At 42.0% G+C, this 26,634-nt stretch overlaps 3 protein-coding genes across 17 annotated transcripts in view; 1 reads left to right on the top strand and 2 right to left on the bottom strand.

Moving 5' to 3' along the window:
- tfeb (transcription factor EB) overlaps positions 1-659 on the bottom strand; it is a 28,447-nt gene extending 27,788 nt beyond the window's left edge. The window contains exon 1 of one of the 5 annotated variants that reach the window (XM_069537777.1): positions 333-659. The gene's annotated coding sequence lies outside the window, so the exon portion shown is untranslated. The remainder of the gene's footprint in view (positions 1-332) is intronic. The other 4 variants (XM_020086913.2, XM_069537767.1, XM_020086914.2 and 1 more) reach the window with 4 other exon arrangements.
- Positions 660-2,424: 1,765 nt separating this feature from the next.
- On the bottom strand, positions 2,425-7,425 carry tmem183a (transmembrane protein 183A). Its single transcript, XM_020087111.2, has 8 exons — positions 7,201-7,425; positions 6,877-6,966; positions 6,329-6,499; positions 6,073-6,232; positions 5,498-5,678; positions 5,146-5,226; positions 4,859-5,014; positions 2,425-4,130 (listed from the first exon to the last, which is right to left on the bottom strand). Exons 1-8 carry the CDS (start codon positions 7,262-7,264, stop codon positions 3,945-3,947), a joined length of 1,089 nt encoding a protein of 362 aa, XP_019942670.2. The 5' UTR covers positions 7,265-7,425; the 3' UTR covers positions 2,425-3,944.
- Positions 7,426-10,233: 2,808 nt separating this feature from the next.
- The window catches only part of ppfia4 (PTPRF interacting protein alpha 4), a 53,388-nt gene continuing 36,987 nt past the window's right edge, over positions 10,234-26,634 (top strand). For all 11 annotated transcript variants that reach the window (XM_069537657.1, XM_069537638.1, XM_069537644.1 and 8 more), the window contains exons 1-2: positions 10,234-10,374; positions 10,565-10,865. In XM_069537657.1, coding sequence (XP_069393758.1) covers positions 10,608-10,865 — 258 coding nt within the window. In that variant the 5' untranslated portion in view covers positions 10,234-10,374; positions 10,565-10,607. The remainder of the gene's footprint in view (positions 10,375-10,564; positions 10,866-26,634) is intronic.

The following is a 26,634-nucleotide window of genomic DNA, read 5'->3' as shown; positions in this document are numbered from 1 at the left end:
GAAAGAAATGGTGCTCTGTGATTTGTGATGCGTGCATGTAAAGATGAAGGATACACAATGAACATGTAACACGCACCCATGACATGTTTAAATCAACCATCTCTAAACGGTTTTAACCACGTGTGTCTGAACAGTTCAGCACAGCGATGGCTTCACTTTCTTTGAGGACGAATAAGAATTATTCCCCGGCTCATTTTAAATGGTGAAATCACTGAGCTGTTGCCTGTAAAGTGAACGACACACACTTCGGTTGGATCCTCGCTGTTCCTCCAGAGGTGTCGGGTGTTGGAGCGGAAGCGGAGTTTGAGAGTCGGAGGTAAACTATCACTTACCCGCTGTGAAGGTCAGACAGTACGAAGGCGAGAGTCGGGTTCAGGAAAAGTGCGTGTCCGCTCCTGCGTGCAGCCCCTGGCACCAGCCGGGCACAGGGAATCGAACCAGAGTCCGAAACCTCAACGTGAAACACAAACTCTGCAGTTTGAAAGTTTGCTCTGTACGTCCACAAGCTGCTGCCACAGCGAGAGCAGCCGCTGGAGGCTCGGGGACGAATTTGTTTTCGTTTTGACCGTCGAGATGTTGTCACGGCCCGGAGCGTCTGCGGTCACCTGTGCTACCGCCAATGGCAGAGCGCACACGGGCTTCTGGGAAATGTAGTGTTCGCACATGCTCGTCACGCAGGGGTATTTCAGGGCGATGACGCGACTTTATCCAAAATAGACGAGCTGGGACCGAAGGAAGACACATTTATTTTTGCTGTTTCATCCAGTCTGCTACTTGTTTGAGTCATTTCATATATTGTGGCTTCAGGTTTATTTACGCGTTTCCCATTTGGTAAGAATGAGATTTGTTGCTCAAGTTTTCAACTCAACAAGGAATTGGCTTTGGAGTTTGGTGCATGACAAACTCATGTCAGTGTAAGTCAGTAAGTCAGTCATGTAAGTCAGTCAATGATGAAGCAAAATAAGAAAATACTGTTGTTCAAGGAGCCAAATAAGGACAGAAGCCTAAGTACAAGAGCACGATTGAAATAATATTGTTTTATGTATGTACAATATGAAAATATCTGCAATACATTGGTCAGGGACCACAGATGAAAATTACCCTCTTGGCCATCTCTGGGGAAATGACATAGTGTTGTTATTATGAACTGTTGCTGAGAAATGAACTTAGTAAATATTTATTTGTGTAGTACAATGTGATCAGTAGACCTGCAACAGGTATATATTTTATATGAGCTATATTTCAAAGGTCTTTCTCTCCCTTTTTACTCAGCGAGTCCATGTGCTGTTGTTGATTCCCAAAACAAATTCCCAAATTCACATTTTTGCATTTTACATTGAACTGATCTCCATGGTTTTGAAGAGTACAGGCAATAATATGCGGTGGGATGTTATGAAGTATGCTCACTCTTACTGTAATTAGATGCATATTCATGTACATTACTAGAGTAGATTTTTATTTTTTTATTTTTTATTTATCAGAAAATTTGAATATTCCATAAGACCAATAAAACAAAGGATTTTTAATACAGAAATGTCAGCCTACAGAAAAGTATGTCATATATATGTGCTCTCAATACTTGGTCAGGGCTCCTTTTCCAAATAAAATGCAAAATTTACTTTCATCTGAAAAGACTTTGGACCACTGAGCAACAGTCCGGTTCTTTTTCTCCTTAGCCCAGGTAAGACGCTTCTGACATTGTCTCTGGTACAGGAGTGGCTTGACATGAGGAATGCTATAGTTGTAGCCCATGTCCTGGATACGTCTGTGCGTGGTGGCTCTTGATGCACTGACTCCAGCCTCAGTCCACTCCTTGTGAGTCTCCCCCAAATGGCTGCTTCACAATCCTCTCAATGCTGCGGTTATCCCTTTTGCTTGTGCGCCTTTTTCTACCACACTTTTTCAACTCAACTTACTATGAATATGCTTGGATACAACACTCTGTGAACAGCCAGCTTCTTTAGCACTGACCTTTTGTGGCTTACCCTCCTTGTGAAGGTTGTCAATGACTGTCTTCTGGACAACTGTCAAGTCAGCAGTCTTCCCCATGATTGTGTAGCCTACTGAACCAGCCTTAGAGACCTTTTAAAGGCTCAGGAAATCTTTGCAGTTGTTTTGAGTTAATCAGCTGATTAGATTTGGACAACATGAGTCTCCAATATTCTAATTTTCTGAGACACTGAATTTGGGGTTTTCATTAGCTGTAAGTCATAATCATCAAAATTAAAAGAAATTAACACTTGAAATATTTCACTGTTTAATGAATCTATATATGAGTTTAATTATCGAAATAAACAAACTTTTCACTGATGTTCTAATTTATTGCGATGCACCTGTAGTTAGGCACAGGTAGTACCAAGTATCACCACTAGTGGGAAGCAAAAAAATCACTAATATATATGAGACAGAATAGCAGAGGCATTCTTCATGGGCAGTTTCACTTTATTTCAGTGCAGTATGTTTTTTTTTTATCAGGGAAACTAGACTCAAATAATCAACTGCTGCTAACCAAAACCAACTGTCTCTCCTATGGCGTCTTGCAAACTTTTTGTCTAGAGGTGAAACTTAATGTTTGTATATGTGCAAAACAAATCAATTTTAAATGATGGATGGACAATGTCAATAGTAGCTCTTTCCCTCCATAGCAATTGATTGGTATCAAGCATGTGATTGGTATGAATCTACTTACATTCAATATGCACAAGACAAACTAGTTTGAAACTTTGAGCCATTCAGAGTTGAGACTGATCCTGGGTGGATGGCAGTGAGGGATGTGGCTCACATGATCAGTCGGAAACAATCAGAATATTTAAGCTATGAAACACAAAAAAGAAACACTGCCAAAATCTGTAGGTGAGGGGGTGACGTCTAAAGTAAATCTCTTTGGCCCTTTCAGTGTATAGCAATGTCATTAATATTCACATAATTCTAAGAAAGGCTGCCTTTAAAATAAAATATATCAAAAAAAAGATGGTTTTCAAAGAGTAATTATGCTGGGACAATATTATCGAAACTCACATAAATGCAAAAATCAAGATACTTCAGAGTAACTTTCAAGTGAGCATAAAACATTGAGGTTAGTACAAAATGTAGCACCCTGTTCATCCATGAGCTTTAGAAACTCTTCTACAAAATGTGTCACACATGTAGGTTCAACTTACAACTGTGTTGTCTGCTAAGGAGAAGGTGGACTGGTCTAGTAGTACCAAATATGTGTTCCTCTCTGCGGTGTGTGTGATGCATCTATGAACTAATGCTGTAATATTGTGAAAAATTATGCATACTACGCTAAATAAGTTTCATTTCTCCCAAAACAATCTGAGAAGTCCCATGATTCAGTTTCACTATGACTTTGAAATATGCCTTACTCAACAATCTGATCTGGTTTTTCATATATTAACAGATATTACAACAATTGAGACAATGATTTCCTGGCTATGACCTTCATTTCTTTTCCATAACACCCAGCACTATTAACTCCATGTTTTCACAAAGACTTTGGGATTGCTGAAGCTGAGGAGTATTGAAAGAGAAGACGGGTTGCTGATGTCATTGTGTGGACATTGGCAGATTTGTATAAATAAACAACAAGAAGAGGCCAAGGAATAATGCTCATATTGGATGATTCTGCAGTGAAAGTCCTATGGCCATGCAGGAAGAACTTAGTAACACTACAAGATGCATGTGGAGATCACAGTGGAGAATGGGCATGTAACTTGTTTTACACAAGAAGGTGGTATTTGCATTCCACCTAAGGCCAGTCAGTGTTGGACTTGACATCTAACGAAGTGAAATGTGAATGTGCCAAAACCTTGTCATGATTTGAGTTTTGCAGAATCATCCAATAGCATATTTCTTTTTGGTGAGAGGGATGAAATTAACAGTGGAACTCTTGTCCTTGTAAGAGAGGACTGCTGCAGCAGGAACTGAGGAGACAGTTCCTCCTATGTGGAGGATATGTAGGGGTACTGCGGATGCCACCAGTCCATTAGCCTCACACTGTGGACGGGATCCAACAACACCTGGGTCCCGCTGTGATCAACCCTCTTCTTCCCACGGTGGAGTGGCGAGTCCTGGAACATCAGACGGACACGATGGTGCCGCATGTCTGTGCTGACGTTGATTGTGAACTATGAGAGATACAGAGACAGGAAAGTGTGGATTAGAGGAAATAATGAGCTGATGCTTGGTACAAAAGCTCATCTTCTCATTAGTCCATGATCAAGCGGTGAAGATGATATAAGCTGAAGCTGTCTATTGGTAAACATAATATATATGAATTAGCATATTTTTAACAAACATACTTTTTCAGTTTTCATTCATTCTGAGATATATGGGGCTGCTACAACATCCTACAAACGGTATGACAACAGCTCATGTAAAAACAACTTCCTTTTAACCCAACTAGAGTTTAATCTACAACTTGCTGTTGTGCTCTCGCAAGTAAACTCCTTGAAGATATTTGGCCTTCCTCTATCACTTTCAAGACCCCTAAACCCCAAGCAACTTTATCACATCAAACCTTCCTTTCATTAGTAAAACCTTGCCAACACTACTGACAATCTGAGGAATATTTTGAGATTTGAAGTCACTGCTATTCAATTTAAATTAAATGGTTTGTACATTATCATACATTGTGGAAAGTTAATCATTAGTATTATAGACCTGTGGTGTTTCTGAGGACTAAGAGCAGAGTTGGGGATTTTATCATGATAAAATCCAAATTAACCCTCTGGTTGGTTGCGTATACAAACATTATGTTTTTTTCAATAAAAACTGTCTTATACAAGTATTTTTTATTTAAAATGTTAACAGTCAACATAAATCCCATCAACACTTGCAACCAAGAAATACTAACCAAGGTCAGGGTCATGCCCATGACCACAGGGGTGAAGATGAAGTTGAGTGTGGTGACCTGAAGCACATAGCAGTCAGTGTCTGGGTTTGTGTGGACATGTTCGTATTGTCTGGGCAAACACAAGGACTTGGCACAACCATTTTTACTGGGTCCCCGCTGCGATGGAGGCAAACAGAGAAATACACAAATGTAAACATGAAAACAGGAGTCACAGTAAGTCATTACCAACTTGTTATGGAGATTATATATTTCAAAGAAATGTAATTTGTTTAGAGGAAGCCCTTTACCTGCTTTATAAACTTGAAGTTGAACTCCCACAATGCCTCTGGTCGAGTCCCTGACACCCTTTTGACCCAGAAGAGTAAACACTGCAACAACAGAAATTAAGCATTCAACAGTGAAGGCGGGGAGGTCAGTGTTTTGTCTTGGTGTTTCACAGCTGGTTTTAAATAGACCAAATTAAAATTGAGTTTTGCTTTCCAGTCATGACGACATTCACATGAAAAAGACAAAGACCTCTCGAGCTTATCACATGTAACATGCAAGCAGATCAGGGAATGGAAATTAAATAAAAACAAAACTATAGCTCTGAATTCCTTACTTAACACAACGACTACAGTCACACATCTTTTCATTTACCCTTGAGTTGATCAAAGTGGTGGGCGTGGATTCTGGCAGGGCAGGAATTTTCGAGACACGCAAGCTGAATGGCTCATACAAATGGAAAAGGGAGCGAATGACACGGGCCCGTAGACGGTGCATCATATCAATAGAGTAAGGCTGGAGACGAAATGGCAGATCAACATCAATCCTATAATGTCTTTAAGATAGAGAGATTGAAAATGACAGGGAAAGAAAACTTGTTAATTATATGTGAATTTGCTTCATCACTTCACTACATCACTGCTAATTTATTGGGACAGATTCAAAATATTTTATCTCCTCGTAAACACTGCAAAAAAAGGATAAGATCCTCAGTTTGATGGTTTTTAACACTGGACTATTTTTAAAAAAATCATTTTTGTAACATTTAAAAAACCGAGTAAGAAACCATGGACAGCATAAAACAGTTTTATGAGCATTTGAATGAATTAGCAAATTAGCTTTGGACTGAATGGCTCAAACGAGATCAATTAAAGATTGCCTTCAATTCATTCTTTGGTTTAAAAAAATTCTAATTAAGTTTGCACAATCAATCAGCAAATCCGCCTCACCTTCTATACAGCCTGGTCCAAAAAGCTGCAGTGCAAGTGACTGTCCAGGCATTTCTACAGATTAGCGCAAATCTGCACACATCCTCAGGCCGAATATAGGAGGAGAGCACTAACCAAATATCCACTGGATACTCCCCCCCATCGCTGCTCTCACTGCTCTCTGAGAAGACAAAGTGCAAACACTACAGTAACCAAGAAATCTCAAGTCATAAATAATATATCTATTTGACCATCATGAAGAAAATAATAATAATACCTTTTCTTCTCTTGCTTTTCTTCTTGTGGGCCACTTTAGTTTCAGGTTCTCCATCTTCTTCAGCGTCCAGGTCTAAACTGCTGTCCAAAGCGTCTGTGTTGACACTCACAGCAGATGAGAGGACTTCCTCTACCGCCCCCTGAGACGCCTCGAGGCCACAGAGGGATTTCACTGGATAGAGACAACATAATCATAAGTAAAGCACGAGGGTCCCCTCTATCAGACAAGGTCAAGTGAAACTGAACTAGCGCTGGGCTTTAAGACAATAATAACAGCAGTATATTGTTTGTGAATAGCAATATAAGAAAGCTTCACTACATGTTGATATAAATATATATGTTATCTGACTTCAGATCTACAATATGTTTTTCTGTTCATCGAGTGTTTTTCATTCTCTACTTTATTACCCAAGGAGCAAAAATCTGTTTTAAACTTACAATAAACAGTAACCTGACATTAATCGAGATCATTATCGAGATTTATTGACATGAACGTTTAATTTTTGGCCATATGATCCAGCCCCACACTGAACACTATCACAGCTTTACCTTCTTTAGCAACTGCATTCACGACAGCCTTTTTCACCCTCCCCGACTTCACAACAGCTGGGTCGGCATCAGCATAATCAGCAACCGTCACTGGAGAAGAAACAGCGTATTTTCTAATAAATAGAGTTTCTGAGGTTGTTTTTTTTCTTGAGCACACATCAGCACAGCTCACTTTAACCAGAGAAAGGCACCACTTCTCATATAATGTCACACACGTGGGTAAAATAAAGCTTATTCAGCGAGGGGTCGAACTATTGCAGGTGCAGCGGAGTGCTAACAGTGAGCGGGCTAGCTAGCTAGTAAGCTAACGTAAACGTAACCTGCCTGATTCCGAACAAACGTCCCCAGCCTTAAATTTCAGCCGTTTTCGGTTCCCTTTCTTGGGCATGTCGACATCAATGATCTGCGAACGCTTAGCGGGGCTGTGAGTCCTGCCATGCCTCTATGGCAAGCTGACGTACAGAGAAAGAAAGAAAAATGAGAGAGAAATTGAAAAGTGTTCCGCCAGGATCTTCAGCCATCATGGAATGACGTGGGCTCACAAGTATCGCGAGATTATCGTTTGTTTTTCCTTTTCTTGTTTCGCCTTACTGCCATCTGTCGGTTGATATGCGAATTGCAAGAATTAATCTCGTTTGAGGGTGAAGGAAAGTGAATCTTTCACTCTGCTACTCATAAAGGTGCTAATACAGGCGTTTAAAACTTCCCTATGCATCACTGAGCCTCTTAGACTTCCATAATAACTATCTGTCAGAGAAGGAAGACACGGACAGAAATCATTACCTCTGACAATGTTATCATAATGCTAAAAAGGTCCTGTGTTCAGTATTTCCTATCTGTGCTGCAGGCCACCGCAGACTGGCTGTTGAAAACATTGTTGTCAAGACCTGAAAACTCAGCGGCACAGAGCCAAGTCTCCAAGGGCAAGTGAAATTAGTTTTTTGGGAGAAATCTCTGACCAAAAAAAAGCAAAGGTGATGCTCCGACCTCCCTGACAATTACATTATCAGAACTTTGATTGTCTCATCTCCTCCAACTTAACAGATGTGTCAGAGGAGATGTCAGGAGGAATTAACCCTGATGTCTGCATCTTTGTTATCAAAAATCATGTGACCACTATGTGTTTTCACAGCCGTGTCCTTCGTGTAACACAGAGCATTGATTTTGCCTTGAAGGAGACAATTCACCAAGTTTTTTCCTTATGGCAAGATTGTCCCTGTACAACAAAATCTTTATTATCAGTAACAAGAACAAGATTTATTCTCATTGTTACTATTCCAATTTACAATTGCACCAAGTGCATCTTCAATTAAAATCTGAGTAAATCTCACTTGCCAAAAGACCCCAAAGGATTATTCCCACAGCCCAACAATCAGCAGTTCATGTGAATGTACATGTCAGAAGAGGTCAGAGGGGAAAGCTCTTGGGAGAAAATTGTCTTCAGGATTTCAGGCTTCAGATTTCAGTTGTGACAAAACCTGTCAAAATCCCTTTGACATTATTCTCCTCCAAAGGCTTCCTATCAGAAAAACCATTTCCAACAGTGCTTCAGTGAATCTATTCCAACCACTAGGTGGCAATAAATAACCATTTGTTGCTACTAGGTGAATTTTGATTGAATAAAAACTTTCAGAATTTCAGAATTGTGTACTAATAGTATGAATTTATGTACACATCTGGATTTACTTGCACCAACATCGCAAATGAAATATACACTGATGGAAAGAGTCAGATTGTTTAATTGAATATATACATTGAGAAACTGTATAAGAAAAGGAATTACAATTTATATCTAACTTCACTCAATTTTCAAAAATTGACTGATATGAAATTACTCTTCAATCAAATTCACAATACCTCTGTGTTACTTATACTCAGTTTCGCATTTAGAGCAGCCAAACTTCTGCAGAACATCATCAGTAAATACTACTACAGGTAAATCTGAGTATGGTCAAGTGTGTTACTTTCTCATGTAGACTAATAATCATTTTCTCTTCATGCACTGAGCAGGCAATCCAGTCACCATTTCCATGTGGATTTTTATTGTAAGGTAACAGTTCAGATTTTTAAAACATCAGTCATGCGGTAAGGAGAAATGTAGAGCTACACAGGCACTGTGGGGCTTTATGACAAAATCAGTTAATGTGAGCAGATATTTTTCAGTGCAGCACATTATTTTGTAACACATACAAGCACCAAAATGTGGATATTTACCATAGCACTTGATCAATGAATTTTAGTGAGATCCAGGGTTAGTCATTCAGAGTGAACCATGGTGTTAGAAGAATTCCTAACCCTAACATTAAGATTATAAATGAGAAGGAAAAGAACAAAAACATTTTCTTATTACTAATATTTATAATTGTAAGGTTCTTGTCCATCCTGCAGGGTGCATTGCACACTCAAAGTACACAACCATCATGTCTCAGGAGCTGTGAGGACATGAAGGTGCTGAGTGGTGCTGATGAGAATAGTTCATTAGTAGCCTACTACTGCCAGTGAGGGTTAAATCTGGGCTATCTAAGTCTATGATCAGTACATGGACCATCCAGCTCACCATTTTAAGCATAGACCCTACAGAGTGAGGACATCTTTGGAAAAGAGGGACATTTTGGCTGGTCATCACTTTTTCAAGGGGCTGTTTGAGGGTTAGGACTTGGTTTTAGGTTTCGGTAAGGGTCAGGGTTAGGCATTTAGTTTGGATGGTTAAGGTTCAGGTGAGGGACTAGGGAATGTGTTTTGTCGGTGAGTGTCCTCACTAAGATAGAAGTACAAACATGTGTGTTTGTTTGTGTGTGTCCACAATGAATGGAAGTCCTAATCGGGATAGTTGCCCAAACCTGTGTGTGTGTGTTTTGTCCTCTCCTTGTGAGGACCAGTCTCAAATTGCAGACCGTCTGGAATGAGGACATTTGACCAGTCTCCACAATCTGTGCAGAATGATTAGAAATGTGGTTGTGATGGATAGGTTGGGGCAATGTTATGTCCATGAGTGTCCTCACAAAGACGGATGTGCAGGCACGGTGTTTGTGTGTGTGTGACCGAGTGACTGTGTGTGTGGGAGGAGTGAGCGTCGGTGGCCGTGTGTGTGTGTGTGTGTGTGTGTGTGTGTGTGTGTGTGTGTGTGTGTGTGTGTGTGTGTGTGTGTGTGTTTGTGTGTGAGTGTGTGTGTGTGTGAGTGTGTGGAGAGATGGGAGCGGAGGAGGCGGATGCAGATAACACTGGCTCTCTCTCGCAGTCCCCACCGCTAAAGGACGCAGATTGAACGTCTCCTCTCGGATGCTGCCTGCTATGATCTCCGTCACGCTCGCGGGCACCACCCCTCCAAACCACACACCCGTCTATCTCTGAGCTGTCAATCACACCATCACGCCGGGATTTCTACATGTGCGTGCATGGCGCGCCGGGCAGGGCGGATCTGCTCACTGGGTGAAGACACGCCGGTTAATATGGATGAAAGGTCGATCACCATCTCGTCTTTTCAACCACTCTGATTAGGTAAGGCGATGGAAGTGTGGAGGATGCACGTTCGGTGCACGATGGGGATTTAATGCAACGGGAATAAGGCGCGTATATGTTGCTCAGGCTGGTGCGTCGCCACGGGGCGTTAAAGGGCCTCTTATCAGTTCTTGTGAGTCTGATTATCACGCTTTGTAACCCACCTCATTTACCTTCTTCATCCCGACAGCGACACTGTGCTATAGCATTGCCCGGACCGCAGAGCCGGGAAGATGATGTGCGAGGTGATGCCGACCATCAGCGAGGGAGACTCGGCCGGTCCTCCGAGGGCCACCGGCGGCGTGCCGAACGGCTCGGACCAGGAGGCCAACTTCGAGCAGCTGATGGTCAACATGCTGGACGAGAGGGACAAGCTGCTGGAGTCCCTCAGGGAGACTCAGGAGACCCTCATCCAGTCCCAGACCAAGCTGCAGGGGGCGCTGCACGAGAGGGACGTGCTCCAGCGGCAGATCAACGCCTCGCTACCTCAGGTGAGGAGCAGCCGGGCCTCTGGAGGGTTGGGCTGTGGGGGCGAGATGGATGTTGTGATGTTTGTTGTTTGGTGTGATATGACATTGAAGATAACATGGAGATGTTATCCAGGAAGAATAACTCAGGGATGGATCATGAAGCAGGTAGAGCAGGCTGGGGCATCACAGATCCAGCAGCCCTGACAGCTCAAGTCCTGCCTGTCTCTTGGTTTGTGTTCATTTGCTTGTGTTGGGAATATGCAGCACAAAACCAGAATAAACTCCATGTTAAGGGCCCTAAGGTGTGTCCTGCTTTTTCACACTTAATCTTAAGGCTATATCTTGAATGGGACTGTGTCCAAATCGAACTAGAATGGCACTCAGTAGAGCGCCAAGGCCCAGCTGTCCTTTTAGATTCAATGAAGCTGCACCAAATTGGACACACTCATGAATATCAGTTCCCTTAATGTGCCTGTTTTTTCCATCAAGATCTATGACCTATCCCCTGGGAAAAATATTGAAAAATGTCTGCAAAAGTTAAAAGAAAATACTGGATTCGCTACCTGAGCCGCATGAAAATGTTATGGGTACTCTCCTGACCCATCCTTCCACCAAGTGTTGTGAAAATCAGATCAGTCGTTTTTGTGTAACAGATAAACACACAAACAGACACGGATGAAACCATAATCTCCGCGTCTGAGGAAATTATAATATTTCTTTATGGCTTTCTCATGTGTTGCATATTCTTAGATTACTCCAGGGTCAGGTGATATCTAGATTGAACAGGGGTGCAGAAATGTTTTTGCTTTACGCCCCAACCAGCAGATCAGTTCTGCCATGGTGCTTCTACTTTGATTTATATCAGTACCAGTGGTTAACGACTGCCACAAATCTAGAAACACTAACAGGAGCTAGGCCTGAAAAAGTTGAGCGTTAATGTCTAATTTATGAAGAGGGTGGTAGAGCTCAGATTTCCTGAGTATACGTCTTTGATGGGAAACCCCTCAAACACTCCTGCATGTCCCAGGATATCACCACGAGAATAACTGTGAAGATGATGGGGGTGTGCAGGTGTGTGCTACTTCAAAAGCTTGCTGTAAGTGGCAGCATGCCAGGAGGATCTAAATGTCTAGTAGGTAGAATGGCAATGTAGTAGGTGGAAAGGGGGATGGAGGGTTGATATACTCACGAGAAGAGTGTACTCTGACAGAGGTCTGGGCCAGATGTTGAGAGCTCTGCCACAGACGAGGGCAGAGCACACCTATCATTATCTGGATTGAAACAACCTCACCTGTTTGTGGTGGCCTTGCTGTCAGTGGTAATGCAAGGAATAGGAGCTGTGATGTCTGACGTTTGTACCCCGTGTGTGCATGTGTGTGTGATGTAGAGAGCTGAATAAGGGCTGATGCAGTCACTGAGCATGACGACAATGAAGCCTCAGCACATAAAGCTGTGTTACCCTCTGACCCCTCTGTCTAAATTTGTGGCATGATGTCACTGTATGGTGTGTGTGTGTGTGCGTTGTATGTGTGTGAGCGAAAACCATGCTGACTCTGACAGCCTCACTGCAGCCTCTTGTGAAAGAAACATGGCTGCTTGCTAGTGTACATGGCCCCGGGCTGCTTGGTTCCACACACGTCTGTGTGTGTGTCTGCGTTTGTGTATTTGTTTGGAACAGAGAGTGGGAAGAGGCTGTCATGCCTCTTTTCTAATCCTGCTTGGTTCAGCGTAATGTTTTATTCTTGCAATAATAAAAGTATTAGTTATACAGGCATAGACCTCAGGGGACATTATGCAGATATCATGACTGGCGTGCATAAGCTGTCTCCTGCTCTCTCTCGCTGTCTGAAAACTGTACACACACACACACACACACACACACACACACACACACACACACACACACACACACACACACGCACACAGAGAGATGATGCAACGGACAGTAGGTGAAGCAAGACGGAGAAATTAGAAAATCTCCGTTGGGATTGACTTCTGTTCAGTTTTGCTGCACTTAGTTGAAGTGTGAGATTAGTCTGGCCCTGATTCGTCACTGGAAATTGAAGAGTGCATCTTGTAATGATGAAGGGGGAGTGTGGAAAAAATTATATACTGTATCTGATCTCTCAAGTTTGGGTGTGATGAATATATTAGGGCAGTGTTGTAGCAGTTGGTGATGATGCTGACCTCACTATCCTATATGTGTCACTGGTAATTAGTCTGATTCGCAGCTACACTCCATGGCTGGTGTGTTTATGCCCTCGACTACAATAAAGTATTACAGCTCCCTGTTGGCTCCTGCTGCCTCTTCTGCGAGGCCCTCCAGTCAGTCGTGTCTACATGTGTGTGCTATATGTGAGATGGTTTTTTTTTTTCATTTCTCTCTGCTCCTGAGGTGTAAACTGATGTATGCGTGTTGGCAGAGCAGACCAGCCTTTTTTTGCCCAAATCCACGCATTCCTCACTTCTCTTTGCCCAACAAACATTTGTCATCTTCACCTATTAGGTGTGTGCATGTGTGTGTTTTGTGTTTTTGTAATGCCTTCTGTAGGTTTGCTGACTCCATGGGACTGGTCTGACCCAGAACTGTCAGATCTTAGTCTTGCATACGCATACGCACATGCACACACAGACACAGAAACACCCACACATAGACACACATGCACAAACTATGTGAGCAAAATTCAATACACTTTGGTGTCGTCATTGTTAAAAAATACATAACATCACAATCACACTAGTGCCAAGGTACAATCACTTTGGCACCAGTGTTCGAATTTGTGTTTGCCTCAGAAGCATCATAAAATAGTACAATGTTGCCACACACAAACACACACATAAATGCTCACACACATACACAGACACACACACAAAAAGAGAGAGATGGATATGTTCATTAGCAACAGAGAATAGAGTTTCAGATTAACATGTCAGCCCATCACGGTGCATAATGCATCTAATGCTGCCCTCAGAGATGGGCTTGCCCATAGACAAATTAGGTTTTAAACACACACAGAGACCTAACTACGTATGCTTGCACACACACGCCTGTTCCTCCTGTGTGAGAAAAACTGTTCTGACACTGTCAAAGAGAATGTCTTGTAAAACAAGCATTTGTGCATATGTGTGCAACTCAGACAGAGAGCAGACAGTGGGTGAACACTGTGTGTCTAAACCAAGCACTTCACTAAGAAGTGCACTTTGTAAGAAAATACAAACGTTAACAAGGTTAAAATAATGTACATCAGGGAAGGTAAGCTTGTGTAATCAGATACCAGCAACATATTCATGAAATTCTAAACCAAAATATAGACATGTTTAATCTTAAGACAGTTATTTTAATACAATGTCCCAGGAAGTAATGGAGTGGTTTTGCCCCATTAATTTTAGCTGTAGAGCGTTAAACATAAACCAGGTAATTCCATATAGATGATTGGATATTATTATTGTCTCTGTAGTACACAATTACAGGACATTAATACTAGAGAGCATTACCAGAACATACAAGTGTATGTATTCAATTATAATGTAATGTATCCAGAGAGGGCTTGAAGTCCTTCCCACGTGGTGTAGTAAAGCCTCTATGTATTAATTTAAAATTTATGTTTTTGATGAAACTGATCCATTTATCTCTATATATTTTATATTACTACTTTATTGTATTGATTAGAATTGTACACTGTTAGATATGTACTATTATTAAAGGGGTGATACAGTTTTGTATGTCCCATAGATGCAGAATCATAGGATTAGTTTAATATTTTGGGAAATAAACATGTTCAGTTTGTTACAAGAGATATAGGACAGGATCAATACTCTGTAAATCATCTGTTTGGATTCAAACAAAAAAGAGGCAATAGTTAGCTTACTGACTTTTAGAAATGTGTTTTGTGCCTGTGTGGAGGGATGTAAGTTTCATGGTGAGTTTGATGGCGTGTAAGTGAGTGTTGTGATGTTTGGACACCTGTTCCAGGCTGACGCAACACTGACTATTTTTTGCCAGGATTCAAATACACACACACAGACACACACACACACCACTGCCCTTCCAAAACAACAACTGCCTCTTGTTCTAAATTCTAACCCCTCCGTCCCCACTGCTTCACAACTACGTGCGCACAACCTTTTGTATTTGTGTTGTTTATTTGACCTCACACACACGTACACTTTAACTTCTCATAGCTGTGATTGTCGATTACCCGTGTACAGACACATTAACACAATTTCAGGCACTGAATAAATGAAAAGGCACGTGCCTCTCTGTTTATGTGTATGAGCCTCTCTCTCTCTCTCTCTCTCTTTCTCTCGCTCTTGCCTTCTCTCGCTCTCTGTCCTTCTTCCTGTCTCGGACATGACTATTTCCAGGTCTGTGTTTGCACTTCACAAATCACACAATTGTTTTTCTGTTTGTTTCTTTCCTGTTTGATGTTAATTTTTCATTCTTTTTTTCTTCTTAGTTTCTTTTCCTATCACTACATTTCTCTGTTTTCACACTCCTTCTCTTTATCAGACTTATCAATAACTCTACTGTCCCATCCCGGCTGTCCGTCAGACAGTTATGTTCTGCTGCTTCTCCTCCAGCCGACCTTAGGCCACAGAAAATCTGTCCAGTATGGGACGGAAGGTGGTACAAAGGACTCACTGTTCAATGCAAAGCAAACCATCTCATTTGATAGATTTGGTTGAATTGGACAAATGATAATATATAGTGAGATATGTTGCAACCATTGAATAAGCTGGGGTTAACGGGTAATGTAACTATGTTGTTGTGAAGCAATAATGAACAAGAGGTTTATAACTGAAAATCCAACATTTGCCAATATGGACAAGTGTCAATTACTCATACAGAAATGTATACCAGTACATATAGCATTGTCAAGTAATGTCACAAAGCTAGCAAGAATCATCTTTACTTAGCAACTGTACACCAGCTTACATCTTGTTCTTGCTGACATACAGGGGTTTACCTTCTCAACTTACTGCAGTGATGCATAAGTGTATGGGTGTGGTCAGAGAAACGCTGACCCTCAGCCTGATGTTGAGGTTCTGCTGCGTTTGAGGACCATGACTTGATACAAGACTTTTGTAAAAGTCTTAAATCATATTGGTACTAGTGTGAAAACTTTTCAAATCATACCCGGACCTAATATTTTATAACTTTGTAAAAATAAAATATAGGATGATCCTCGCCTCTTCCACAATGTCGGCTGGAATTGGGTTTAGCCTCACTGTGGTTTAGATAATGGATGATGGATGGATAAATAGATGGATGATGGATGATGGATGAATAGATAGATGGATAGAGAGATAAATGATGGATAGATGGATAGATGGATGGATGGATATTCTAATATTAGCTTCCTTAAAGAATACAGTTTATTTACTTCATGAAGATAGAGATGTGAAAGATTTGATGTATTTAAGCCCAATGAAGGACAAATAAACTGACCCATAGACTTAATCAACCCCAGTATTGCAATGAATGAATATGGACTCCATACACCCATCCTATAGTAATGGCTGCATGGGCTAACAGAAACTACGGTGATTCACAATACTTACCTAGGCCAACAGGAGGGAGTCTTGCAGGCTTGGTACTCAGCCATTATAGTTACTGTACTAAAGGTGTGTTTGGCCTGCAGGTATATGTGAGGGGGAATGAGTGTCAAAGTGAATGTACTTTATTCAGCAGAGGAATGAAGAGGAGCTCCAAGGTTCTCCTGTGCATTGCTCAGAGGTGGCCTGAGGAAATCATGACACACACACACAGTCACCAAGGCACCAACACACTTACTCTCATATGCACCCATCTACAAACAAATAAGTCACACATACACAGTCCCTGTGTGTTCTTAAATGTCATGCGCTGTCTTGGTGTCGTCCTCGGCCCGTGTGTCTGTATGTGCGAGCATGCCCACAGTCAGTGTTGCTTATGCATGGATGGCTGGGGCAGCTTTGTGCACAATGATAGGAGAATATTGAGGAGGGCACGCAAAGTCAGGAAGAAGATTCCACATCTCATTGGTCTGCTGCTACTGAGGCCTAAATCTTATGGTATTTGTTAGGTAAGCACCAAATACAGGAATTTGGGTTGATGTGGAGGAAAGTGGAGCATGAAGTGAGCAGCTGAATGTCACCAAAAAACCCTGTAAGAGAGAGAAGAGAGAAGGTGAGAGGGCAGGAGACTGAGAGAAAGACCAAGGGCTATGTTGTGGACTCAGCCAAAACTGGATGTAATGTTTATGATATTACCCTTACGGCCTCACCTTAACGACATGGACATTTTCTTTTTTCTCAAGCACCTCTTATCGTTTATTAAGTATGTTTTGGGCCAGTTTAAGTCTTTATTTCAGAATGTGGAGAGAGGGGTAAGGAGATGCATCATCGTCGGCATCTTGACCCTAACACCAAAGAGGCCCCCTGACCACCTCTTAACTTAAACATAATGATCTCCACTAAACATATCCATCCACATCTCATCCATCTCACAAGCAAAGACATTTTAAAGGGGAAAAAAATGTAGTTGTCTTATTTCAGCACTTTAGACTTGACTTGAAATCATAGCTTGAAATCCTGTAATCTAAATAGAACAGTGAGGGAATATTGAGCAGAAACATGCAATAACCAATGACAATAAGATGACTGGGAAGCATCACTGATTGGATGTTGTGTAAACAATTGACAGTAATATCATACAAGCCCGGAGCACAGTAATATTACTGTAATATAGAAGGGCATCCCTATGGCGGTGGAAGGTCAGAGAACGATAACTGCATTTCTAATGATCACAGGTTTCTCTCTCCCCTACACCTACATATAAAGAAACACAATAATGTTAGCATGTAGCAGGAGCTTGCACTAGCCCCATATGAGAAAAAAACATTTTATTTCCAACTCACCTCCTGCTTATGCTGCCAAATGTATGTCATGCTGACTCTGTCTTCTCAGCTATGACCTCATTTTTCCTTGTATGTTGTTTTTCACACAAAAGCACAACACACAAGTGCAACCAGCCTACGAATAATCTCTATAAACAGATCCTGCATGTCAATATGCAGATACTGTAGGAGAGGGACAAGATTTAGCAGCTGGAAGCCTTCCTGTCTTAATTCTAGTTTGAGCCGGCTTTGGTTGCGCGCAGGTAAACACGTGTATATATAGCAAAAGAGGTGAAACACAATGACTGAAATACATTGGCTATCAGCTTTTTAATGTATCTGCTTTTAAGTGCAGTAAGCTGTTAATAAAGGTTACCTAAACTGTCATCTGGACCAAAACCCCTTCAGAAAGTATCACTTTTTATATTTTGTGTGGAGAAGCCCCACAGTATTGTCCATTGGTCCCAGAGGATAATTTGTCATCGGACAATAACTGATGGGCTCTGAGACTGGTAGGTGGGTAGATTGATAGTCCACCTCCATGCGTGTTTTGCTGCGAAGTCTTTGACTAAATCATCTGGTGTCTGTGCCTGTGTTTAGAATATTAAAAAAACTATTGGTTTCCCAAGTTTTTTAAAATAATAATAAAAAAATAAAAAAAACACTAGTGTGCACCAAGCCTACGTTGGAAAAGTATAATTACTTTAAAATTAGGATATAAGTCCCACAAATGCTATTTAACCTCAGATCTTTAACTATTATTTTGGAGCCAAACTCAACTGACCCCAGAATAAGTGAAGTGAGTCTAATTAACAGCATATCTACCTCTCAGCAGAGGACTGACATCACCCCTCTCTCTCTCTCTCTCTCTCTCTCTCTGTCTGTCTCATCCTCTCTTCTTCTCCTGCTGTAACAGCTTTACATCATCTGTCAGCAGCAGTTCACTCCACAGTCCTTCTGCTTCACGAGTTCATGTTCATGTCCTCCTTGTGTTCTCCAGTCTTGATTCAAGCACACCCAAAAGCTTTAATCAGGTCAAACTGGCCCCTGGCAAGGGCCATGTGCACAGCTTTCGGGCCCCTGAACACTAATAGACTATCAGTGTGCAAAGCTAGCTCCCCCACGCTGCCCTGCCACACCACGGCTTCAGCACTCTGTCTCTCAGTAGCATCCATCTTTGGCTCCCCCCTTCCCTCTGCCAGTACCATCTGGCTCTCAGCACCAGGCACATTTAGCTCAGCCGGGCGCCAATTTGTCCCCCTGGCTGCTGGGAGAGGAGCAGAGTGAGGGAAGTAAGAGAAGGACAGCGAGACATATTTTATTTCTAATATGTATGTGTGTATATATGTGTTAGCAAATAGTAGGTTAGGAAAAAAAGTCACCCAGGAAGGAGAAAAAAAGCAGACATGACTGTCCCCAACAGTGAGGGACATGCTCTCATAATGGAGAATGCATGTGTGTGCGTGTGTGTGTGTGTGTGTGTGTGTGTGTGTGTGTGTGTGTGTGTGTGTGTGTGTGTGTGTGTGGTAGAGAGAGAGAGAGTGCTCCCCTCAGCCTAGTAATAAGAGCAGAGTGATTGGAGTTGCATTTGCTCCACCAGAGGGGAGGGCGAGAATAATCAAGGAGGGAGGCACAAAAGGAGTGAGAAAGAGGAGGAGAAGGAATAGAAACAGGGGGACGTGAGATTAAGTTTTCCAGCCAGCAGTTTAGCCCTTGGCCCTGCCATGTCTAACAAGTACACTATTGGAACTCTGTCAGTTTGCTTTCCCTCATGAAACTCCCCCAGAATAGAAGATGAGACATCGGTGGGCAAGGAGGGGCTGTAAATGTGACAGAGAAGAAGGAGTTTGCATGCTCTCCCAGTGTCTGTGTCGCCCAATGTCAACTGGAATTGGCTCCAGCGCCCCAGTGACCCTTATAGGATAAGCATTATAGATGATGGATGGATAGATGGATGGGTCTTGAAACCCAAACGTACACATTTAAAGGATATACACCCACATGTGTGAAGACACCGGGGAGAAAACAAGACAATACACGCAGACAGCCCCTCTCTCAAAGGATCACACACTCACAAACACCCATGCACAGTAGTCGGGGCGACATCTTCTAGACCCCACTTTTTCTCAGCGAGAGACTTAAGCAGCAGCAGCACAGGCGGCAGCCTCAGAAGCTAAGTCCCCAGCTGGACCCTTAAAGGGATTTAAAGGACTTCAAAATGCTTCATCTGCTCCATGAAATACAGCTTGTCAGTGTCTCACAACATAGCCCCCTCTCCCGCTGCTGTCTGTCAATAACACACTCGCATGCACACCCACACGCACACTTACACAGATCTGAGAGAGCGTGGCAGTGCAAGTGAAATGTAGGATTTGGAAGAAGGACACAGTGGTAGGACAAATATTTCTGTATATACTGTAGCTAAGGGCTCCAGTAGAACATGTATTTCTCTGTGTATAGGCTGTTGAACTAATTCCACCTTTATGTGTTTTTATCAGTATTTCTTTAATAATTTGTGTTGTATCTGGCTCAGGATGGGAATCTTAAAATGTGAAAGATACTTGTAAAAAGAAAAATGTTATTATTGATATTTTTGCCCAGAGACTGCTTTTGGCCTAGTGTCCTGCATGGGTAATTTTTTGTGAACCCGAACGCAGCTGCACCCACAAAGCTCCATACCGGACTTGACCAGTTACTCGCTATTATCTCCATGTCAAATTTCAACGCGCTCAGATCTGATAACATATGTCTCGTGACCCGACCTATCACCTATCTTGTCAGTTACACAAGTTACCCACCCGACACAGTGCAGCACTCTAATTTGGTCCCTGTCCCATCCGTAAACATAGAGGAGGTGGGATTTATGACCTTTACTACAGCCAACCACCAGTTGTGGTGATCAAGACACTTTGGCAACAATATTTTTTTACATACAGTCTCTTTGTGACCAAATGAATGAGATTGTGGCTACAAGCAGCACATGAGATTCCTCTGTTGGGTGGCTGGCTTTGGCCTTTGGGTGAGGAGCTTGGACATCAGGAGGAAGCTTGGAGGAGAGCCAGGTGAAGTGGTTGAAGCATCTGGTTAGGATGCCTCCTCTGCCCCTTCTTATGGAGATTTTCTGTGCATGTTCAAGATACCGCAGTTCTCGTCTTATTCTGTCAAATCATCTTTGCTTTAAAAGCTGACAAAAGGAGTGGAAATCGTCTAAATATGTTGTTGCATCTATTAGGAAAGATGTTAGACTATTCCCTCCTATATGATTCAATACTCTTGGTGAGCAGATGCTCTTGGTTCATGTGATGAATTGCCCACACCTAGTCAGCACTTCCCGGTACACTGTTAAGTGTCAAACTGGGAAAGTGCATCACACTGACGCAAATGCACACATGCACATGTGCATACACACATACCATATGGTGCTGGATGTTTCTCACAGGAAAAAGGTACATGTGCAAATGTGCATGAGCCAGATCAGAGCACTATCATGGCTGTCCAGTCTTAATACATGTGGTATCAACTGACTTCACACTACCACAACTAAAAGATGATTTAAACAGCACGAGTTCACAAACTATATACTGAAGAAACTAACAAGATCTATTTGGTGCATGTATATATCCGCAGAAAGCTTTTAGGGTCGTCTCTTGTATTAAATCGAGATCCGTTTATTCAGCACCACCTACAACATCCCTCAGTTCTCAGATGCAGTCTGTTATTCAATTACTTCCAGCTCCATTCACAGACACGTGGGTTGGTGCAGACACCCAAACTGATTGGCAAACACACACACACACACACACACACACACATACACACACACACACACACACCACTTTTTGTTCAATTGGTTTTTGTGCCTCCTTGATCTCAAGTTCAAGAACCTGTTTTTATAAAATCATTGTTGAAATGAAGACTGGTCAAAATCCAGTGTTCAACCATTCCCAACACACTAATCCGTTCTCTCTCTTCATAGTCTCAGTCTCTTCCTTTTCTTTTTTCCTCTTTCTCAGTCCCTCTATCTCTCACGCTCCCTCGCTCTCTGTCTTATCGACGGTGATGACTTTAAGCGTGTGTGCTGAGAGCTCTATTAGTTAGCTATCGTTCCGTCAGATAATGCTTCATATCTCTCGGTGAGCTCACTGTACTTACAGCCTTGCTCTCGTTGCTTGAGGTGGGAGCACAGCTGCTAGGATGTTATACCGGGGCACAAATTCTGTTCTACAAAAAAACAAAAGTGAAGATGCAGCCATTTGATGTAATTGTAAGTCTTTGTATTAACTTGATGAAACTAAGCTGGGTAAATCTCAAAATGTTGTTTTATAAATGTAGTTTCATATTCATGTAAAGTAGAAGTGAATGTGGGTATGCCTCTTAGCGAGTGCATGTGTGCACTGAATTGACCTAAATCAGCTCATTAAACTAGCAAGTCCAGTGAGTTTTTATATATCCATAGTAGCCTGAGAACATTACATTATGTTTTATGAGGGTATGCTCATATGTGCATGTGTGTGCGTTTGTGTATGTGCATCCACACTTATTTGTGTTGCAATGCAATATTCTATTGCCTAATTGGTACCAAGAAAACATTTTCTTTGTGAATGCATTGTGCAGTCCATGTAGTACATCTAATTACAACGCTAATAGCCTGAACTGTTCCCACATATTATAATTGTATAAACAGCTCATGCGCACACACACACACACACACACACTATCATGACCACAGCCGGCTCTGTGTGTCAATGATGAAGGTCAGTAAGCATTGTGGTGCTCCATTAGAATAATGGGGGCTGTGATGTGGCCTGCCCCAGTGCAAGAAGAACATCATTCACACTTAGATGATTTCCCCTCTCTCTCCTCCGCTGCCCTGCCGTCTCTTCTCATCCTCAGCTCCACACTTCAGCCATCTCGTTTGCTCACACTAATTCTCACTCAGTCTGGCACACACACACAATCAGACTCAAACTAGCCTACAAAAAACACAGACTCAAAGATGACTCTTAGCTGTCTTAGAACACCTTTCATATAAGCAGCTTGGTTTACACCTCAAAGAAAGCATTGTAAACACACTAACAGCAAAGTGCATTTGGAAAAGGCCCATTGCACATCCATCTATTATCTATACGGTTTGCCCTGTAAGGCAGGGGAGCTGAAGCTACAGGTTATGGGCGAGAGGAGGGGTGCACCCAGGACAAGTTGCCAGCTCATCAGAGGGCTAGAGACAAACAACTATTTACACTCACACCTGCAGCCAATTTATGCCTCGATTAAAGTTACCTAAATTAATCAAACTGCATGGTCTATGACCAGACACGGGGAGAACATGCAAACTCCCTACAGAAAGGATTCGAACCAAGAGCCTCCTCGCGTTGAGGTGAATTGGTAACGACTGTGCCCACCGTGCCCAGTTACATGTGACTGGTAAAGTAGAAAATACACTTTTCTTACTAAAGTGGTCCAACTGTATTCAATTCCTACAAACATTCCACAAGCTCTATTTCTTCTTTAATAAAATTCTGTGGATTTCAGTGGATTTCTTTGTGTAATGTCCAAACATTTTGCAGCCATACAGAGCCTACAAGACAGACAAATCACTGATCTCTATTGAAACAAATCATCCACAGGAAAACTTTACAGTAAAACAACCAGAACCATAGGAGAGATATAAGGATAGGGACATGGACGAAGCAGAAACACGTTTAACAAGTTTGACACTTGATATTCCAGTCTTTTGGCTGAACCCTTTTGGCTGACATATTGTTTTTTGTGCATGTTGTTGTTTGATAACCATTTTAAATACAATCTGTAACAATTCTCATAAAAATGTAAAAAAAAAAAACAATTTCACCTACGTTTTATAACCTGTAGACTTGTGCACTTACATTATCCAAAATGTTTCCAATGTTCAAAGCCAGATACATTCCCAATGTTAACATTCCAGTCGCAATATAAAAATGAAATTCATGTTTTAATAAATTATGTGTAGGAGGAGGAAGATGAGTGGGCATGTGCACATCCCTTCTGCACAAGTTCACTGAAGGTGACTAAAAGCATCATGAAAAGCTGTTTTAAATTTTCTCACCATTATTTAAGCTCTTGAAAATGAGACATTCAGTGCGAAAGCAAGGTAGTGAAGACAGTTCTGAATGAGAGGCAGAAAAAGACTGAGAGAGAGAGGAAGTGCCCGTAGCTGAGTTACATTAAGGCCATATGCATCAGACAGTGTCACCCCTCCCCCACTTCCGCTGCCATCCTCCAGCATTCTTCTCCATCCTTTGCCTCTCAAGTTTCAGTCACATCCTTTTGTCATTGGGATCTGTTCATTTTTGCCTCCTCCTATCTGATCCCATGTTTCCTCTCATCCCTCCCCCAGTGCTGGCATGTCAGCATCCTGTGTCAGCAAATGAATGGTGGCCTCCCACAGATCTCTGCTGTAATTGCTCTAGATTGGAAACTAGACTGTTTTTCAAGGGAGCCTTCAAATGCGTCCTCTCATCCCAAGCAACGAAGGCTTCAACGTGTGGATCTGTCCTGGGCAATCCTATCCCAGGACTCATTGCGCTTCAGTGACTACATGTATTTCAAATGGCGCGTCAAAATGTCTGATGCTTGTCATGCTTTCTTGTCATGTCCAACAGCACCAATGCCGGCCAATAGCAGTAAGGGCAGGACACGCTGGTGACAAAAATCTCCATAGGTCCTCTGTAGACCAGACCACCTCATTTGGGTTTGACTTTTTGAGTCTCCGTTGCTCACAAAGGCCCCTGAATTAGGACACAGCTCTTTTCTTGTCTCTTTAGTTCAAAAATACTGTCATCTGTTGTTGTTCAGCTCTATACTGTTTCCATGGTTGCCACATTACATTAAGAGACCTCTGCTCATGAAGAACTCAACATATTGAGAAGCAAGGATACAGTGAGAAAGTTGTAACAATGATACGATATGTATTGGAAACTTTTTATATCCCTTTTACGCTTTTATGATCCAGCGTATATTTAATGGCAGCACGGCACTATCTTGATCCATCAGTTAAGTTTAATACTCCTGCTCTTTTTACACGTCATCCATCTTTACAGCCACTTTCAGGCTAAGAGTTAATGCAGCAGGACTGCACTCGCTTGTGATTGGCAAACCTCCATAAACAGCTGCTTAAATCCCTCCAATCTGGCTGATTTAGAGCATTTGATCTGACACACCCTGGGGTATTCCTCCACTGCTCTGCAAGCAAGAGTTTATTCCTATTTTTTCATTCATGAAAATAACTAAGCGTATCGAAAGATTGGATAGAATCCAATGAAATCCTCTTTAAAAGCTGATGTCATTGCTTCCAATGTCAAATAATTGGCATTTATTATTGCTGCAGCATCATCTCAACGTGTGTGTGTGTGCGTGCGTGCTTGCGTGCGTGCTTGCGTGCGTGCTTGCGTGCGTGCGTGCATGTGTGTGCTAGGTCAGCACATCTACAGTGTTCCATCCTAGTCATCCTCATCAGGTTATATTTATTCCTGTCATTTGGGCAAAAATGACTCTTCCTTCCCTGCCTGATACAAGTGACATTTCATCCCTCTGGTACACACACACCGTTATCACACGTACACGCACAACAGTTCACACATAAACACACTGACACATACACACAAACACACAGACTCCAGGCAACACCCCGGTGGGAATACATCACAGAACCAGTTGGCGCTTGTTTAATGCTGACCCAACGGAATATATGTCCATCCCCCCAGTGTTCCCCCTCACCCTGAGGGCACGACGCCAACCAGCTCTGCATTCAACTCTACGTTCATTCACACACGATATATACTGTATATTCATCAAGACCCTGCTGTCCTTCTACTCTGTCCAATAGTTAGACTTCGTATATTTAGTGAGTTTTTTAATGTGTGTGTGTTCATGTGCAGACTCAGGGTTTTCTCTTTGCTCCTCACCTCCTAAAGCCCTGCAGTTTCAGTCTCCATGGAAACTGAGGGGTTGGTTAGGGAGGGGGTGTTGACTTCCTGACACCTTCTGTCCCGTGGGACGCCAACTGTCAGCAACTCTGTATGTTCATACTGTGTTCATGTGTGCGTTTGTTCTCTCTTTTGTGATTAGTATGATCTGTTGTGCATGAGCCTTAATATACTTACACCAGGTGCAAGGAGTTTTAATTGAAAGCTTCCTCGGATCAAAACACACTTTGGCTTAATTTTACACTTTCAAATTTGTGTGTGTATGTGTGTGAGTGTGTGTTTAATTATTGGCACATGAAGCCTCAACCTTGATAGCTGCTTCTGATCGGCTGCCAGAACTAAGCGGCTCAGTCTGTTAGTGGGCCTGGTTGAAGGACTGTGTGCAGGAATCCCCTGTTCATTGAAACAGCAGGAAGAAAGCAGTGATAGACCCAGAGAAATCAAAATAAGAGCTTGTGTCACTGCTGTCCTGGATGCACTGGGTTTTTTATCCTCTTTTTACTTTGGTCCATTACCTGGGGTTGGACAGTCAACTTAAAATTTGTAGATCAAATGACGGCTTTTTTTCAATTTTTTCCAACCAATTAAGGGTAATTGTTTAAAGCCGCAGATTAATCAACAGGAACAATAATACATTGCATTTGGACTATGGGTGCAGATGAGCCAGAGCTGTGTTGCTATATTGTTAGTGTGGACATAGTTTGACCACTGCAGATTTTTAAGGCCAAAGCTGACACTGACATTAGGGAGTTAAAAATTTCCGAAACCAATATATGTTGTATATAAATGCATTGATAAATTAATGCACAGAATTTCTTTGTTGTTTACTTTATAAAATAACATTTTCATATTGGCAAACCAATAAATTAGCAATGCTCTGAACAAAGGTAAATGTGGTCATTTCTGGGAGATATTTGTGTCATTATTGAGTAGTCTAGCTCCACAGGA

This window comes from Paralichthys olivaceus, chromosome 2, assembly GCF_024713975.1.
Source record: "Paralichthys olivaceus isolate ysfri-2021 chromosome 2, ASM2471397v2, whole genome shotgun sequence".
NCBI classification, from domain to species: domain Eukaryota; kingdom Metazoa; phylum Chordata; class Actinopteri; order Pleuronectiformes; family Paralichthyidae; genus Paralichthys; species Paralichthys olivaceus.
This window is presented reverse-complemented; position numbering and strand designations above follow the sequence as displayed.